We start from the raw sequence: 20,105 nt of genomic DNA on the forward strand, positions 1-20,105 counted from the left end.
CAAGGTGCAGGACACAGGAAACTGAGTGACAGTCATGAAGGGAAAAGGGGTTAAGGAGCCAGTGCAGAGTACCCCTTTGGCCATCTCCTTATCTCCCTCAACAACAAGTATATCACTTTGAATATTGTTGGGGGGGTGGGGTTGACCTAACAGAGGAAAGTCACAGTAGTCAGCTCTCTGGTACTGAGTCTGGTTCTGTGACTCAGAGGGTGGGGGGAGAAGAGGCACGTTATGGTGATAGGGGATTCGATAGGGGAACAGAAAGCAGGTTCTGTGGATAAGAACGAGATTCCCAAATGGTATTTTGCTTCCCAGGTGCCAGGGCCTGTGACATCTTGGATTGAGTCCTCAGCATTCTTAAGTGGGACGGTGAACAGGCAGAGGTCATGGTTCATTTATGTGCCAGTGACATGGGTAGGATGAGCGAAAGGTTCTGCGTAGGGAGTTCAGGGAGGTAGGTGCTAAGTTAAAGGGCAGGACCTCCAGGGTTGTGATCTCAGGATTGCTCCCTGTGCCACGTGCTAGTGAAGCCAAAAACAGGAAGATTATGCAGTTTAGCATGTGGCTAAGGAGTTGGTGTAAGAGGGAGGGCATAAGATTTTTGAATACTTTGGCTCTCTTTCACAGAAGGTGGGGCCTGTACAGAAGAGATGGTTTGCACATGAACTGGAGGGGTCTAATATCCTAGCAGGAAGGTTTGTTAACGTTGCATGGTGGGTTTAAACTAGAGTTGCAGGGGGATGGGAACTAGAGTGCCAGAAGAGTTAGTAGAGAGGTTGTGGACGCAGATGTTGGTAAGACCTCAGACAAAATCAGGAATCAAAAGGTTGAGCATGGTGCGACTATTGTCCTGAGATGTGTATATTTCAATGTGGGAAGTATCGTAGGAAATGTCGGTGAGCTCAGGGCATGGATCACTTTATGCCATTGTAGCCATTAGTAAGAATTGGTTGCAGGAGGGGCAGGACTGGCAGCTCAATATTCCTGCGTTCCATTGTTTTAGACATGACAAAGCGAGATGGATTAAAGGAGGAAGGATGGTGTTACTAGAAAGGAAAAATGTCGCTAAAGTGGTCTGTTAGGTCAGACTGGAGGAGTCAATTAATGAGGTGTCATGGGTGAAACTGAGAAATAAGAAAGGTATGACCATGTTAATGGGGCTATATTGTAGACCACCCAACAGTCAACAGGACTTAAGGGACAAATTTGTAAAGTGATCGCAGACTTTTGCAAGAAACATAATATTATAGTAGGTGATTTTAATTTTCCACATATTGACTGGGAATCCCGTACTGTAAAAGAGTTATATGGGATAGAGTTTGTCAAATGTGCTCAGGAAAATTTCCTTCATCAATACGTAGAAGTCCCAATGAGAGAGTGTGTTATGCTGGATCTGCTATTAGGGAATGAGACAGGGCGGGTAACAGAAGTTTGTGTAAGGGAACACTTTGCATCCAGTGACCACAATGCCATTAGTTTCAAAGTAGATATGCAAACAGATAGGTCTGGTCCATGGGTTGAGATTCTAAATTGGAGAAAGGCCAATTTTGATGTTATCAGAAATGATCTGGCAAGTGTGGATTGGAACCGACTGTATTCTGGCAAAGGTGTACTCGGAAAGTAGGAGGCCTTCAAAAATGAAATTTTGAGAGTACAAAGCTTGTATGTGCCTATCAGAATAAAAGGTAAAGATAACAAGTGTAGGGAACATTGGTCTTCAAGAGATATTGAGGCCCTGGTTAAGAAAAAAAGGAGGTGCATAGCAGGTACAGGCAGATAGAAACAAACAAAGAGCTTATGCAGTATAAGAAATGCAAGAGAACACTTAAGAAAGAAATCAGGAAGGCTAAAAGAAGGCATGAGGTTGCAAACAAGGTAAGGGAGAATTCTAAGTGTTTTTACAGATATGTTAAGAGCATAAGGACTGCTAGGGACAAAATTGGTCCTCTGGAAGACCAGAATGGCAATCCATGTGTGGAGCGAAAACAGATGGAGGAGATCTTAACTGCATTCTTTGCATCTGTATTACTCGAGAGATGGGTACAGAGTCTTGGACTTCATGTACAGATTACAGAGGAGGTGATGTTTGCTACCCTGAGACAAATCAGGGTGAATAAATCCCCAGGGCCTGACAAGGTGTTCCCTCGGACCCTACAGGAGGCAAGTGCAGAAACTGCCAGGGCCCTAGAAGAGATATTTAAAATGTCCTTAGCGACAGGAGAAGTACCAGACGACTGGAAGATCACCAATGTTGTTCCACTGTTTAAAAAAGGGCAGCCCTGTAAGGATTATCTTTTCTGATTTCTCAAGTGCCTTCAATACCATACAGCCCTCATTACTGGGGAAAAAGCTCTGTTCATGCAGATTAGCACTTCCATTGTATCCTGGATAATGGACTACCTGACTGGCAGACTATAGTTTGTACAGCTTCAGCTGTATGTCAGCCTTGGCTATAAGCAGTGCTAGGATCCCACAGGGCTCCCTTTGGCACCCTTTCTGTTTACCCTGTATACCTCAGACTTTAGATACAACACTGAGTCATGTTATCTGCAGAAATTCTCTGATGACTCAGCAATAGTTGGGTGTATAAAGGCAGGACAGGAGGATGAATACAGGGCCCTGGTGGAGGATTTTGTCAAACTGCGCAAGCTGAATCATCTGCAGCTCAGCATCAATAAGACAAAGAAGATGGTAATGGACTTTAGGAATACTAAGTCTGCACTGTTCATTTTTACTATTGATGGTGAGGACATGGAAGTGGTGAGGACCTACAGCTACCTGGGGATGCACCTGGACTTGACTTGAGTGGAGCACCAACACAGAGGCTGTGTAGAAGAAGGGCCAGAATTGCCTCTACTTCCTGAGGAGTCTGAGGTCTTTTGGAGTATGCAGGCCTCTCCTTCACATGTTCTACTGGTCTGTTGTCGTCAATACAGTCTTCTATACAGTGGTGTGCTGAGGCAATGGCATCAACATGAGTGATGCCAACAGGCTTAATAAATTGATTAGAAGGGTTGGCTCTGTTATAGTAGTCAATCTGGACACACTGGAGGCTGTGGTTGAACAAAGGACCCTACGGAAAATCCTGGCAACTCTGGACAATGTTTCTCACCCTCTGCATGCCACTTTGGCTGAACAGAGGAGCAATTTTGGTAATAGACTAAGCTGCGCTGCTCCAAAGAGTGCTATATGAGGTCATTCTTCCCCTCAGCCATTAGGCTCTATAATGGTTCAACCTATAGCCAGGGAAGTGATAACCCCCTCCTGTTAGACTGTTTGAGGTAACTTATTTTTTATTCTCTCTTACTTTTAATATTTGTATATCTGTGCACTTGTAATGCTACTGTGACACAGTCATTTTCTTTGGGATCAATAAAGTATCAGCCTATCTATACAAACAGAAACCAGGAAATTATAAGCTAGTGTGTCTGACATCAGGTATGGGAAAGTTATTGGAAGGTATTCTAAGGCATCAGGCCCGGCCCGGTGGTTGGGGTCCACTGTTCTAAGGGACCATATATGTAAGTATTTGGATAGATGAATAGTCTGATTAAGAACAGTCAACATGGCTTCATGTATGGTAGATCATGTCTACCATCTACCTATCTTAAAGAATTTTTTGAGGAATTTACAGGAAAGTAGATGAAGGCAAGGCAGTGGATGTTGCCTACACGGACTGTAGTAAGACATTTGACAGGGTCTTGCATGTGAGGCTGGTCAAGAAGTTTCAGTCACTCGGTATTTAGGATGAGGTAGTAAATTGGATTAGACATTGGCTTTGTGGGAGAAGCCAGAGTGGGAGTAGAGGTTGCCTCTTTGACTGGAGGCCTGTGACTAGTGGAGTGCTGCAGGGATCGGTACTGGGTATGTTGTTGTTTGTCATCTATATCAATGATCTGGGTGATAATGTGGTAACTGGATCAGCAAATTTGCAGAGGACACCAAGATTGGGGGTGTTGTGGGCAGTGAGGAAGGCTATCATGGCTTGCAGAGAGACCTGCATCAGCTGGAAAAATGAGCTGAAAAATGGCAGATGAAATTTCATGCACACAAGTGCGAGGTTTTTCACTTTGGTAAGGTAGGTCTTACATGGTGATTGCTAAGGCACTGAGGCGTGTGGTAGAAGAAAGGGATCTGGGAATACAGGTACATAATTCATTGAAAGTGGTTTCACAGGTACAGTAGATAGGGTCGTAAAGAAAGCTTTAAGCACATTGGCCTTCATAAATCAATGTGTTGAGCACAGAAAATGGGGTGTTATGTTGAAGTTGTATGAGACATCGGTGAGGCCTAATTTGGGCACCTACCTACAGGGAAGATGTAAACAAAGTTGTAAAAGTGCAGAGAAAATTTACAAGGATGTTGCTAGGTTTGGAGGGCCTGAATTACAAGAAAAGGTTGAATAGGTTAGGACCGTATTAGAAGATTGAAAGGAGATTTGATAGAGGTATACACAATTATGAGAGATATTGTTACATTATTGAAGGGTATAGATAGGGGAAATGCAAGCACTCTTTTTGTACTGAAGTTGGGTGGGTCTACAACCAGAGGTCTTGGCTTAAGGTTGAAAGGTTAAAAAGTTTAAGGGGAACATGAGGGGATGCTCCTTCCCTCAGAGGATTGTGAGAGTGTAGAATGAGCTGCCAGCACAAGCTGTCCATGTGAGCTTGATTTCAACATTTAAGAGAAGTTTGGATACGTACATGGAAAGTATATATATGGAGTGCCTAGTCCAGATGCAGGTTGTTGGGCAGTTTAAGGCTAGTAAGGGATGGCTGGCTGGCTATGTAAGGTACTACAGCCTCAAGAACTTAAAGATCACGGGAGAATCGGCATCGGCTGATGCCAAGACAGCATCAGCGTTCCCAGAAGAACCATGATGATTGTGTCTGTACTGAACATGTACAGACTTTTTTTTCTTGTCATTATTCCCTAAACAATGCAACTATTTACATAGTATTTACATTGTATTAGGTATTATAGGTAATCTAGAGATGATTTAAAGTATACGCGAGAATGTGTGTAGGTTATATGCAAATACTACGCCATTTTATATAAGGGACTTGAGCATCCGTGGATTTTGGTATCTGCAGGGGATCCTGGAACCAATCCTCTGCGGCTACCGAGGGACGACTGTATACAGATACACAATAAATATAAATGCATAAGATAGCTTCTATATAGTATATAGGTTGATTGTATGTCCTTAAAGTGATGTGAGTAATAGGCGTGTCTGTACATAAGGTGATTCTGACAGTAAATGATAAAGTGTGGTGGGGGAGTGTCGAAGGGTGGGTTAGTGGTTGGAAGTGTTGATCAGTCTTACTGCTTGGAGAAAGTAATGCTTTTGAATCTGGAGGTCTTGGTGTGGAAGCTACGTTCCCTGTTGGGAGTGGAACAAACAGTCCATGAGCAAGGTGGGTGGGATCCTTCATGATGGTACTAGCCTTTTTCTATATATATGTATGTCCTTGATGTTGGATAGGCTAGTGCTAGTGATGTTATGGGCAGTTTTGGCTACCTTCTAGAGTCCTCCTGTCTGCCACAGTGCAGTTTCCGCGCCGTGCAGTGATGCAGCGTGTTAGGATGCTCCCTACTACACATCTGTAGAAGGTCACGAGTATAGAGGTGAATAATCCACTTAGTAACTGGCCTCATTCATATGTTTTTTCCTGGAGGAGATAAGCTAACTTAATCAAATGCTAGAAGAGAGAAAATGAAGACGAAGAAGACAGTCCGTGCTTTGTATGTCTTTTTGCTGATTGCAAACATAACTCAGCAGCAGCAATCCATCTTTGAATTAAATGATTTGAAAGGAAATCCAACTATACTGCACAGGCAACACCACTACTTACAAAAGGCTAAACATTTTATGTAAAAGATGATAGTGCAAAATGTAGTCTGACTAACCTTACAAAATATTAATTTTGTGTTATCATTCGTGAATTTTATTTAATTACAGTTTTATCTTTTGTCTTGCTACTTATTTGTAGGAAAATTCTTTAATATATTTTAGAGATATTATTGTTGCACAGGTTATAGGAACACCATCTGTGGCAGTATTGTTGAAACAATTGGCTCCATTGATGCGGGCTGAAAGCATTGAAATTACAGAATCACTTGTACTTGGATTTGGAAGGACAAATTCTCTTGTTTTCAGGTACTTGCATAATCATTTTCATTTTGCATGTTAAAGCATGTCTACCAGAATAAAGTTGGATAATTTCTTCTAATATTTTGCTTACAGTTGTTTTGCATCAAGTAACTTCTTGACTATGTCATGATGTGAGAGCTGTGTGCATTTCTTTAAAGGCATAAAAACTCACTCATCTGATTTGGGGCACTTAAGTGCTATTTGGCACTGTAACATTGCAATGACTCAATGTAATATGCAGGTGAATGGTTGTTTGATATTGGCAGAGGCCTACTTTTTATTTCATGCACTGGCCCTTCTTTCTTTAAGGAAATTCAGAATGTTAAAATGCGGTGCTTGATGACTGAATAAAAATCATAAATCTGATTTTTTTACACTGGAATTTTTTAATAAATTCTGGGCCTGTACTCGCTGGAGTTTAAAAGAATGAGGGAGGATCTTGTTGAAATCTATTGAATATCGAAAGGCCTAGATAGAGTGGATGTGGAGAGCATGTTTCCTGTAGTGACTGAGTCTAGGACCAGAGGGCACAGCCTCCAAAGAGAGGGATGTCTATTTACATAGACAGAGATGAGAAGAAATTTTTTTAGCCGGGGTGATGAATCCATGGAATTCATTGCAACAGACAGGTGTGAAAGCCAACCCATTGGATACATTTAAAGTGAAGGTTGACAGGTTTTTGATTAGTCAGGGCATCAAAGGTTACAGAAGAAAGGCAGGAGAATAGAATTGTGGGCGATAATAAATCAGCCATGATAGAATGGTGAAGCAGACTCAATGGACTGAATGGCCTAATTCTGCTCCTATATCCAATAGTCTTATGGTCTTAAGTTCTATCATGAACATAGTTGAAAAAGTTAGCATAAATATAAAAGGCAATCCATGTTTACATGCAGACTGAGCTTTTTCCTACTTTAGCTGCTTTTTTGTTACATTGTTAGGGGACAGTGAAATACATCACTGAAGTTAGTGATGGAATTGGAGACCATGTTGGGATTTAAGATTACAACAGTAGATGGATTGGGGTAAAGGGTTTGGAAACAAAGCAGGCACAAATAATTAGAGCTATTATGCATTTGGAGGATAGGCATCAGTATGTTAAATTTCCATTTTGTAACTATGTCCCAGACAGCTGATTGTCATCTATTAGAGCCTTTTTAGTAAGTTCATATTCATTGAAAATTGCTTTTCAAAACTTCATTTAAAGCTGGGGTTCACACCTTGGATCAAAGGACCCCTTACTTAATAGCATTGGTGCATGGCATAAAAAGGGCTAGGAACCTCTGATTTAAAGGAAAAAGACATATATTTACATAGCTACTTTCATGAAAGAGTAATGTAAGGCTCATTAAAACTAATGAAGTGTGTTTGATATTTGGGAATGTTGTAACATAAGATAACATTGTATTTCAGCAACAATGCAACACAGTCGACAATAGAATAATGACTAAGGACATTGTTTAAGGGAAAAATATCAGACAGGATAACATCCAAATAACTTCCCTCCTTTTCATCACTGTCAGGCTAACTGAAAAAGCAGAACAAACCTTGATTTTGATTCCTTTTGGAAAAACAATGCCTTTGACAGTACAGCACTGCTTTATTACAGCATTGCAGTGTTGTGATTAATATAATGCACTTAACACATCTATATCTCTCCACTCAGTTTTTTTCTGTAGTATTACAGTTTTTATTGGAAGGTTATTGTAATTCCTCTTTCTTCAGTACTTCAGAAGTCTTCTCGACTATAAATTATTATGCATTCTTAGTGAGTTGTTAGATGGATGCACCTCCAGGATACTAATGATATTTCTGTTGTGGCCCTTAATTGAAAACTTCAAGGGTTTGTCTGGACATTGCATATTTTCAAAGGATGTGCTGCTGGGTAGTGCTGACTGCCATCATTTTCTCTAGGTGCAGTTCCACATTTACCTCAATCATCAATTCCTTAATTATCTGAGTATCTGTTCTTTTGCTAATTAATCACAATGTCCATTTTACATGATGTTATTTCTCAAAACATCCCTGTGTGATTGTTCTATTCTCCAGGTGGTTTACAGTTGGATAGCTCATAGTAGGATGTAAAGCCAGCTCATCTATATTCTCCCGTTACTGCTTAGTTCTTGGTTTCCAGGAGCCATTTCTAGCCACTGGTGTTTTCCTAGAGTCTGGCTGGATACTTTTAGGCTGCTACACCAACAACATGACTAATCCAGATCTTGATTCTGGTTTTAGCCCTCATGCTTCCAACAATATGACAAATATTATTCTCTACCTTCATCACCCTCCTCAACATAAATCCCAGTCATGAACATGATTCTCTCCCCCATCCTTCAAAAACATTGTGTCCCAATTTATCCATTATGTAACATCTCTGCACTGCCACCAACATAACAAAATATAGCTCTCAAACTAAACCCAGATGCCTCCAACCACAAACTTCCAAAGTGCCAAATTTCTATTTCTCTGACTCTGTAGCCAAAGCACAGGTCAAACGTTCTCACCACCTGAAAGTTAACATTGGAAATGATTACTTGAGCTTCAGTGCATATGATTGAACATTATAATATCAAACAAAAGGAAGATTTTGGTTGAAGCCAAGTGGTCAACTTTGTATGACTTTCTTTTGTGTTCTGCTGCAATGAATATGTTAACTTATTTTCTTCAAATCACTTATTTTAAATAGATAAAGAAATAGCAGACTGTACAAGCTTTAAATATGTAATACAAACAGAAAATGATGGAAATGCTCTGTAGGTCAGGCAACATCTGTTGCAAGAGAAGCAGAATGATTCAATCAGTGACCTTCCATTAGACTGAATCTACATAGGGACAGGAGTAGGCCATCTGGCCCATTGAGCCTGCTTCGCTATTCAATAAGATCATGGCTAATCTGACCATGGACTCATCTCCACCTACCTGCCTTTTCCCCATAACCCTTAATTCCCCTACTATGCAAAAATCTATCCAACCTTGTCTTAAGTATATTTACTGAGGTAGCTTCCACTGCTTCATTGGGCAGAGAATTCCACAGATTCACCACTCTCTGGGAAAAGCAGTTCCTTCTCATTTATATGTATTAATATGTCGATTACTACTTCTATTTTAAAAAGTGCTCCTCATTAATATCATTGCTTATTTACCTTACTGAATGTCATAAGTTATACTTACCTCTCTTTCTTGATTCAGGGAATTAGTTGAAGAGTTGCATCCATTGATGAAGGAAGCTCTTGAACGTCGACCAGAGGTTAGTTCTTTATATTTTGCTGCTTGATATATTGTTATAGAAATAATCTGAGTTTCTGCTGGGCTTATTTCTTTGCTTGGGGAATCTAAATGGTTTCCATTAATCTTTGTTAGGATTAAACAATTTTTATGAAGTAATTATAACAGGAATTATTAAACAAGAAAATACAACATATTTAAATTTTCAGCTTAAGACATAGGAGCAGAATTAGGTCATTTGGCCCATTGACTCCACTCCATCATTATTAATCCTCTCAACCCCATTCTCCTGCCTTCTTCCTGTAAACCTTTGCTACTCTGACTAATCAGTAACTTGTCAACTTCCACTTTAAAAGTTAAAGTCTGTCCCAAGCCTTAGAGGCTCATCAGGCCAGTGCTTATGCTGGTTTCCGTGGCTTGAAGTGACTTCCACCCCACCCCACTCCCAGATAGGACACCAGTCTATCGCGAGGTTAACCCCCAGCATTTTGCCAGTAACCATTTTCAGCTGTGTGGACTGGAGCAGTGTTGTGCACTGCAGCAAACACGCTGCCTTGACTGGGGCTCGAACTCACGACCTTCAGATTGCTAGTCCAATGCCTTAGCCACTTGGCCATATGCCACACAACTTCCACTTTAAATATACTCAATAACTTGGCCTCCTCACCCATCTGTGTTAATGAATTTCACGGATTTTCCACCCTCTAGCTGAAGAAACTCATCCTCATCTCTGTCCTAGATAGACATCCTGCAATTCTGAGGCTGTGCCCTCTGGTCCTAAATTCACCCATTACAGAAAACATCCTCTCCATATCCACTCCATCTGGGCCTTTCAACATCCAATAGGTCTCAATAAGACTTTCTAAACTCCAGTGAGTACAAGCCTAGAACCATCAAGCATTCCTCACAGATTAACCTTTTAATTCCTGGAATTATTCTCATGAACCTCCTCAGGACCTTCTCTAATGGCAACACATCTTTTCTTAGATAAGGGGCACAAACCTGCTTACAGTACTTCAAATGTGGTCTAACCAATACCTCCTAAAGCTTCACCATTACATCCTTATTCTTACTTCCTAGTTCTTTTGAAATGAATACTAATATTGCATTTGCCGCCTTTACCATATACGCAATGTGCAAGTTAACCTTTAGGGAATCCTGCACAAGGACTCCCAAGTCCCTTTCCACCTCCGAATTTTGAATTTTTTTCCTGGTTAGAAAATAGTCTTTATCTTCTACCAAATAGTCTTTATCTTCTATTGCTTCTACCAAAGTGCATGACCACACACTTCCATACATTATATTCCATCTGCCACTTCTTTGCCCATTCTCCCAACCTGTGCAAGTCCTTCAATAGGCTCCCTGCTTCCGCAACACAATCTGCCCCTCCACCAAAACTGGCTACAAAGTCATCAATTCTATCATCAAAATCATTGACATAGTATGTGAAAAGAAGCAGTCCCATTACCGAACCATGAGGGCACTACTAGTCAACGGCAGCCTACCAGCATAGGCCCTTTTTTTATTCTCACTCTTTGCCCCTTGCCAGTCAGCCAACCTTCTATCCATGCTAGTATCTTTCATGTAATATCATTGGCTTTTATCTTGTTAAGCAGCCTCATGTGTGGCACCTTGTCAAAGGCCTTCTGAAAATCCAAGTAAATAAATTCCACTGACTCTCCTTTATCAATCCTGCCTGTTATTTCCTCAAAGAATTCCAACAGATTTGTCAGACAAGATTGACCCTTAAGGATACCAAGCTGACTTTGGGCTATTTTATTATTTGACTCCAAGTGCCCCAAAACCTCACCCTTAATAACGGCTTCCCAACATCTTCCCAACCACTGAAGACAGGCTAACTGGCCTATAATTTTCTTTTTTTCTGCCTCCATCACTTCATAAAGAGTGGAGTGACACTTGGGGGACTGGATTACAGAACTATTCCAGAATCTAATTATTCTTGAAAGATCATTACCTACAATCTCTTCAACTACCTCTTTCAGAAACCTGGGCTATGGTCCATCTGGCCAGGTGTCTTATCGACCTGTAGATCTTTCAACTTCCCAAACACCTTGTCCCTAAAAATAGCAACTACTCTAACTTCTGTTCCCTGACACTTGAATTTCTGGCATACTGCTAGTGTATTTCACAGTGACACTAATGAAAAATACTTAAGTTCATCGGCCATTTCTTTGTCTCCCGTTACTACCTCTCTGGTGTCATTTACCAGTGGTCCAATATCCACTCTCGCCCCTCTTTTATCTGAAATATCTGTTAGTATCTTCTTTTAAATTCTTGCTAGCTTACTTCCATATTTCATCTTTTTGCTCCTTATGGCTTTTTTTTTAGTTGCCTTCTGTTGGTTTTTAAAAGCTTCCCAATCCTCTAACTTCTCACTAATTTTTGCTACGCTATAGAGCTTCTCTTTCGTCTTTATGGTGTCTTTGATTTCCCTTGTCAACCATGGTTGCCTCGTCCTCCCCTTTAGAATATTTCTTCATCTTTTTCAATGCTAATTTTGGTCATGTAATAAATTGCTTTGCAATAGATTACTTACCCAAAATCAATCTTAAATTTTACTTCTGACCCAGAACCCAATAAACTTTCCTTCCTCCCTGCCAGGCTTTGTGAAATTGCTCTTATTGTTAACACAGGTTTGATTAAAAATAAGATGGTATGCTACTGAAATACACCAAGAATAAATTCCACAATTACTCCAGTTCTTTCCATTCCTTACCAGGCTACCACTTAGCGTTAGTTACACAGAGGACATTCAAAAGCTTTTTATTTTCTATTAATCGCTTAATCACACCAGAGTTAGATCTTATAAAATGTACAGTACATGTATGTAATCAGATCATGTTTTACTTTTCAGTCTGTTGACAAGTTCTTTTGAATTTCTGTTCTAGAACAAGAAGCGTCGTGAACGTCGAGATTTATTAAGATTGCAGCTTCTAAGAATATTTGAACTTCTTGCTGATGCTGGTGTCATAAGTGATAAGTAAGTTTACTGTCTAAGACTTATTTTACATTGTATAATATATAATATAGTATATAGTATTAGAAACATGATTGTGTATTGTTGGGATGCAAAAGACAACAAGCTGTAGCACACCCTTAGACTTACTTTAAAACTTTGGGTAACAATTGAGTATTCATTCCAAAATTGCAAGAGTGAGGGTAAAATTCAGGGGGAACAATTTTGTACAAAGGGAAAAACAGCAAAATACCTGTAAGACTCTTTGGACTTTGCTGGATTAGCAGCTTCTCCAAACTATTGAATTTTGCTCTTGTTAATACCCAAACACACTTTTATTTCACTTTTTTGAAATGTATGGTTGTATAATGAAGTTTTCAGTGAGCCTTGTGAGTTTAAAAGGAAGAGAAAATAAGTGAACATGGGGACCCCCACTCTAATCTAAAGTCCCTACCTCTGACATTCCAGATCTAAACCTTGGATGTGGCCACACATCAGCTTGCACTCTGGTTTGCCAATTCATTTTGCAGATTCATAAGCGTGTCTGATTCTGAACCTTTGAGAATTCTGAACAGTAGAATGCTGGAATTTCGGAGTTTTACCATTTATTACCAGAGAAATATAGTGAAATAAACAACATAAATGAGTTCACAGAGGACACAAGAGACTGGAAATCTGCAGCAACACACAAAAAGCTGGACTAATTCAGCAATGTCTGAGGAGGGAACTGGATGGCTAACATTTTGGATTGAGAACTTCACCACTGGATGAAGTTCTCAATCAGCATGAAGAGTCTCAACCCGAAATATTAACTCCATAGATACTATCCAACCTTCTGAGTTCCTCTAGCTTTTGCCAAGTGTTGACTTGTTCAACCTGGTCTTAAGGTTTCCTACACTACAGGAAAAATACAGTGAGTTGCTTTAATGTTATCTTTAAATGATTTTTTTCCACAGTGAATTGCATGGAATATATTATAGAGAGTGCTTAAGCAATATTTCTAATTTTCTAAAACTACATAAAAACATTTGATTACTTGTATTTTCTGTGTGTGAGAAGCAATTGTTGATTATTTTCAAGTCTCATATCACATGAGGTAATTTATTAAGTAACAGCAAAACTATATAGTCCTTGACTTATCGCATTTAGATAGATAGATAGATAGATAGATAGATACTTTATTCATCCCCATGGGGAAATTCAACATTTTTTTCCAATGTCCCATACACTTGTTGTAGCAAAACTAATTACATACAATACTTAACTCAGTAAAAATATGATATACATCTAAATCACTCTCTCAAAAAGCATTAATAATAGCTTTTAAAAAGTTCTTAAGTAGTTTACTTAAATACATTAAATACAATCAACCCCAGCACTTTAACATATCTTACTCCTGGCAGTTGAATTGTAAAGCCTAATGGCATTGGGGAGTATTGACCTCTTCATCCTGTCTGAGGAGCATTGCATCGATAGCAACCTGTCGCTGAAACTGCTTCTCTGTCTCTGGATGGTGCTATGTAGAGGATGTTCAGGGTTTTCCATAATTGACCGTAGCCTACTCAGCGCCCTTCGCTCAGCTACCAATGTTATACTCTCCAGTACTTTGCCCACGACAGAGCCCGCCTTCCTTACCAGCTTATTAAGACGTGAGGCGTCCCTCTTCTTAATGCTGCCTCCCCAACACGCCACCACAAAGAAGAGGGCGCTCTCCACAACTGACCTATAGAACATCTTCAGCATCTCACTACAGACATTGAATGACGCCAACCTTCTAAGGAAGTACAGTCGACTCTGTGCCTTCCTGCACAAGGCATCTGTGTTGGCAGTCCAGTCTAGCTTCTCGTCTAACTGTACTCCCAGATACTTGTAGGTCTTAACCTGCTCCACACATTCTCCATTAATGATCACTGGCTCCATATGAGGCCTAGGTCTCCTAAAGTCCACCACCATCTCCTTGGTCTTGGTAGTTTGAGTTGCACCATATCACAAAGTCCTGTATCAGTTTCCTATACTCCTCCTCCTGTTCTACCATATACGTAATGAGTCTTGACATTCCTGGGAAATGTAGTGGGAAATTGAGGGTCAGCTTTCTTAAAGTCATCAAAAGACATGTCAGAACATATCTTGCACATTGTGATTTTGTGTGGTGAATACTGAAAGTTGATATAATTTTATACGATGGTTCTCCATTGTGGTTGAAAAATCAGGATAAAGACTTGCATTTAAATAACATTTTTCAAAATATTTCTTTTAGCTAATGAAGTCCCTTCAATGTTTAGCCACAATTGTAATGAACAGAACCTTGCATTCAAGTTTCCATACAGCAGATACTCTCACAAATTACCATTTAATAACAATAATTGGGTATCACCCTGGTTAGGGCCATTTCTCTAGGGATATCACAACTGCTCTTCTTTGCACTTTGAACCATGGGAACTTTTTGCACTCACCTGACAGCATACAGGATATAAGTAAAATGGCATCTTTAACAATGCAGCATCCTCTTGGTACTTCACTGGAATGTTACCTAAATCATCTTTAGTTTGGACTTGAGTGCACAACAGTATGACTCAGAGGTTTCTCCAACTTCACTTGTGCTGAAGCAACTACAAGCAAAGCTCATTTAAAGAAATGATTGAAAATAAAATTCACATCTCTGAGTCCTCTCTGATGGCTGATAAATAGTCTGCTGCTTTCTGTCTTCCTATTCTATCAAGTTCACAAGAGGTTTCCAAATTGGTACCCATGTCCCCAGTTTTTGAATAAGAAGAGATACCGTTCTTGTGAATGAAAATTTTAAACCTAAGATGAAAGTCTTCATCCTGAAACATTAACTCTGTTTCTCTTCCCACAGATGCGGCCTCATCTGCTAAGTATTTCAGATGTTTTCTGTTTTTATTTTATATGCCGTTCTTGGGGGCTGGTGTTGTGCCATGTTAAACTAGTCAGGTTGCTCCACAGGTACTCTGTAGCTATCCACCAGTTTAATTGGAGATGGTTTAGTGCAATCAAATAAGTGTATTCCTGGAGAAAACTGGGACAAGAGGCTAGATGGCACAAAAGGTTATGAATCCCACTCTAAATGATTTCTAGTTCTTTATTTCAGCCATATGTTTCCCTTTAGTACTTAATTTTTTTTAAAAACTGCCAGGCTAATTAATACTTAGTACAGTCCTTCCTTGCCAAGATACCAAAATACAAATTCAGATATAGCTGCACCCAGAGCAGTGGGAAAGTGTTTAAATAGATTCTGAAATATTGTAAAGTCAAATGCAGGCCTACGCAATCTAATTTTTTAAACATTTATAGTTACCATGTGGCTGTGCCAGCAGTGAAAGTCATTGCAGAGCAAGCATTCATCCAGTTTCTTCCAGGTATATTGCAAAGCTTTGATATCAAACAGATGTGTTCACTTTCAAACCATCTCATGCACACCACTCCACTTCATCACCATCCATAAATGCCCTGGATTATAATGCTTCATTGTTTGTCAGCAAACTCATGTCTTAATATATTGGACTCCCTTCCTTGTTTGCCTATTACCTGAAAACCTTTAGATATTTTTCCTCAAAAGCTGCAAGAAGCTTAATAATGATACAAAAGGACACAACATTGCAAATTGACTTTCTTCACACATTGTTGTTCTAACAAGCTCCATATTAGTTTTTAACCTTTTAAAATCATTTTAAACTGTTAGATGATGACTGTTCCCTGTGTATTTGGATAACTGCAGTAAATAAATGCCTTTTAATTATCAACCACTTGAATAAACAGTTTTCTTTTTCTTTGATAGTACTAATGGAGCTTTAGAACGGGATACTTTGGCACTGGGAGCCCTGTTCTTAGAATATGTCGATTTAACCAGGATGCTGTTGGAGGCAGAAAATGACAAAGATGTTGAGATTCTAAAAGACATCCGAGCTCATTTTAGTGCAATGGTAGCAAATTTGATACAGTGTGTTCCAGGTAAAGCCAATCTTAACTATTCCTTTTCTACTTTTATGAGGGATAGTTGTTAATTTCTTGATCCCAGTGTGGCAAGTTTCATTTTGAAAAAAATTTCCAAAAACAAAATTTAAATCTTATCCTTACTTTTTCATATACTTACCACAAAAAGTCTTGAAGATTTTTAATGCTTACGCAATAGGATACAATAAGATAAACATTATTATTTCATACTCTGGCAGGGAATTTCCACTGCTAAGACCATGAAGCAAAGACTTGGAGAAGGGTTACACTCTATTTTCCAACTATTGGTGAAATTTAACTTTCCCAATATTGACTGGGAGTTCCTTAGTGTAAGGGACTTAGGTTGTTAAATGTGTCATAGATAGTTTTTCAGGCAGTATGTAGATAGTCCAACCAGAATATGTTGTGTACTTAATCATATATTAGGAAATGAAACCAAGCAGGTGGTGGAAACATCTGTTGGGGAACACTTTGGAAACAGTGACCATAAGACTGTAACTTTCATGGAAGGAATGAGATTGGTTCTCAAGCAGAAATCCTAAATTGGGGCAAGGCTGTTTTCAGCGGCATGAGAGGACCTGATGAAAGTAAATTGGAAGAAGATGCTTGCAGAAAAAAGACCTGACAAATGGGAGTCTTTTAAGAGAAAGTTAGCAAGAGTTCAGGGCCATCATGTTCTGGAAAAGGTCATAGGTAAAGATGGGAAGATTAGGGAACCTTGCATAATAAAGTTTATTGAAGGTTTGGATCTGGAGAAAAAAACACATGATAGCATAAGCATTACAGTTAAGCAAGTCCATTAAAAATATGGAGAACATAGAGAATACTTAAAGAAATTAGGAAGACAAAAAGATGCCATGAAATATCCTTTTCTATTAGGAGCTTGAAGATAGGCAGGAAAGAGCACATCCCTTCAGAAGATGGGTAGCACAGTACAACGCTTTACAGTATCAGTGACCTGTGTTCAATTCCCACCACTGTCTGAATGCTCTCCCCATAACTGTGTGGGTTTCCTTCAGGTGCTCCAGTTTCCTCCCACGTTTCAAAGATGTGCCAATTGTTGGTTAGTTGTTCAATGTAAGTTGTCCCATGATTAGACTCTGGTTAAATCGGAAGTTATTGGGTGGCGAGGCTCAAAGGGCCAGAAGGGGCCTGTTCTGTGCTGTATCTCAACCAATAAATTTCTAAAGAGATAAAGGAGTAATCTTTATGGGGTGCCAGAAGATGTGGGCAAGGTCCTAAGTGAATGCACTAAAGAGAAGTACATGAGAATACTAATCTCAAGAAGGGATAATTTGATCATCTAGATCATGTCAGTATTAAGAAAGTGGAAGTATTCAATGTATTGGAACATATTAGGATGGATAAATCACCAGGATCTGTCGCAGAATGCTGAGAGTACAAAGAAGGAGGCAGCTGAGACCCTTACAGTGGCTTTTCTGTCTTCATTAGCAACAGGATGAGGCATCAGAAAACTGGACAATAGCTAATATTGTTCCCTTATTTAAAAACAATAACAGGAATAAGCTAGCTAGCTACAGGCTCATGAGACAAATGTCAGTGATAGTGAAATTATTATAGAAATTTTTAATAGACAAGATTTATGTACATTTTTAAAAGTTCATATCAATTTTCTTCTATTAGTTCTGAATTTAAGTCATTCCATATTATCAAATATTTCTCTTTGATTTAGCTTTTAATAGTCTTGAACTGGTAATATTGTTGCAATTCTCATAATCGAGAGACGTTCTGTTCATGTGTTGAAGTACAGAGGCAGATGTAATGTCCCATTAAGCATTCCACCACTAAATTACAAATGTATAGCTTCATATTTTGTTCTAAGTTTACTTTAGTTAAACAAAAGCTAAAAATTTAATAGTAATACTATGTAGGTCACTAATTAAGATTTTAGTTGGTTGTATATTCATCCACTCCCACTGGTTGAAAGAAACTAAACCATTTCAGCTTCAGCTTACAGGTTTTTTTTATTCATGCCCTTTAAATATTGCATTGATATTATTGAAATAAGAAAGAAAAATAGCTTTGAGCTCTGATGATTGCTGATGTTAGAATTATAATATGTAATGTTATTCCAAGGCTAAAAGACTTTTAAGAGAGCAGTAACAAAAGAAAATTAACAAATAAATAACTCATTACATTTATTCTGTAATGTTTCTGCTTAGGTACTGAATATCTGAAATACTCATTATCCACATATCCTGTTCATTAAACTCTAATCCATCTCACATCACAAAAGTTGGAAATTAAAGATTTTCACCATTCTAAGTACATAAACTCTTCTCATCAGCTTGTCAAATTCACTTTCATTTTAGCAATATCATATTTGCCAATCTTGCATAGACTTTTTACTCAATAATACAAAGATATTTTTTAAATTGAACCAATCAGATAAAAGCATAATTCCAGTGGCCAGTAATTTATGTACTCCCTCCTCAGATTGTTTTCAATAATTTTAATTTCTAGTCTAAACTGTAAGTTATTTGACTCATAACATTGTTCTAAAGTTATGTTTAAACTCAATGGTGTAATTTGTCAGACAGAGTGCCAATAAATTTACCTATTTCCTAAACATGTCATATTCCCACTTCAATTTGCCTTTTTACTATTTTTAAAATACTGTACTCTTATTTTCCTTTTCCAATCTTTAATAATTTTAACTAGAAACCTCTAGTTAACCATTGGTATCTGATAAACTCTGTGAAATATATAATTGTAATATTGTTGTTTTATAGAACTAATAATAATGTGGGATTTGTATCTAATTTTATTGCAACTGTGGCCTTGTATTTTTGGATCAGTTTCTTCTTTTGGTTAACGTATATTTTTTCAGTAAAAGACCACAAGATCATAAGACATTGGAGCACTAATCAATAACCTTTCAACCTCTGCTTTAAATGTACTCAATGTCTTGGTCAGCACAGCCATCCGTGTCAATGAATTCCACAGATTCACCAACCTCTGGCTAAAGAAATTCCTTCTCAGCTCTGTTCTAAATAGACTTTCCTCTATTCTGAGGCTGTGCCCTATGGTCCTAGGCTGTCCCACAATAAGAAATATCCTTTCCACATCCACTCTGTCTAGGCCTTTCAATATTCAATAGATTTCAATGGGATTTCCCCTCATTCTTCTAAACTCCAGTGAGTAGAAACCCAGAGCCATCAAGTGCTCCCCCATACATTAACCCTTTCATTCCTGGAATCATTCTTGTGAATCTCCTCTGGACCCTCTCCACTGCCAGCACATCTTTTCTTAGATGAGCGTTCCAATACTGCTCATAATATTCCAAATGCAACCTGACCAATGCCCTATAAAGCCTCAGCATCATATCTTTGTTCTTGTCTTCTACTCCTATCAAAATAAATGCTAACATTACATTTGCCTTCCTTACCACTGACTCAACCGCAAGTTAAACTTTAGAGAATCCTGCACATGGACTCCAAAGTCTGATATTTGATTTTTCTTCCTATTTAGAAAATAGTCTATGTCTTTATTCCTTCTACCAAAGTGCATGACCAATAATTTCCTTCCTTCTGCCTCCCATCATTCTTAAAGAGTGGGGTGACATCTTCAATTTTCCAGTCCTCTGGAACCATTCCAGAATCTAGTGATCCTTGAAAGATCATTACTAATGCCTCCACCATCTCTTCCGCTATCTCGTTTAGAATCTGGGGTGTAGTCCATCTAGTCCAAGTGGCTTATTTACCTTCAGACCTTTCGATATCCCAAGCACCATCTCCTTAGTAATGCTTACTTCTG

The 20,105-nt window shown here is 38.9% G+C and overlaps 1 protein-coding gene across 5 annotated transcripts in view; it reads left to right on the forward strand.

Moving 5' to 3' along the window:
• The window catches only part of LOC140726890 (protein furry homolog), a 270,433-nt gene that overhangs the window by 132,581 nt on the left and 117,747 nt on the right, over window positions 1–20,105 (forward strand). For all 5 annotated transcript variants that reach the window (XM_073043854.1, XM_073043855.1, XM_073043856.1 and 2 more), the window contains exons 23-26: window positions 6,036–6,160; window positions 9,344–9,401; window positions 12,289–12,380; window positions 16,153–16,325. In XM_073043854.1, the coding sequence (XP_072899955.1) occupies window positions 6,036–6,160; window positions 9,344–9,401; window positions 12,289–12,380; window positions 16,153–16,325 (448 nt within the window). The remainder of the gene's footprint in view (window positions 1–6,035; window positions 6,161–9,343; window positions 9,402–12,288; window positions 12,381–16,152; window positions 16,326–20,105) is intronic.

Source organism: Hemitrygon akajei, chromosome 4 (genome assembly GCF_048418815.1).
Source record: "Hemitrygon akajei chromosome 4, sHemAka1.3, whole genome shotgun sequence".
In the NCBI taxonomy this organism is placed as follows: domain Eukaryota; kingdom Metazoa; phylum Chordata; class Chondrichthyes; order Myliobatiformes; family Dasyatidae; genus Hemitrygon; species Hemitrygon akajei.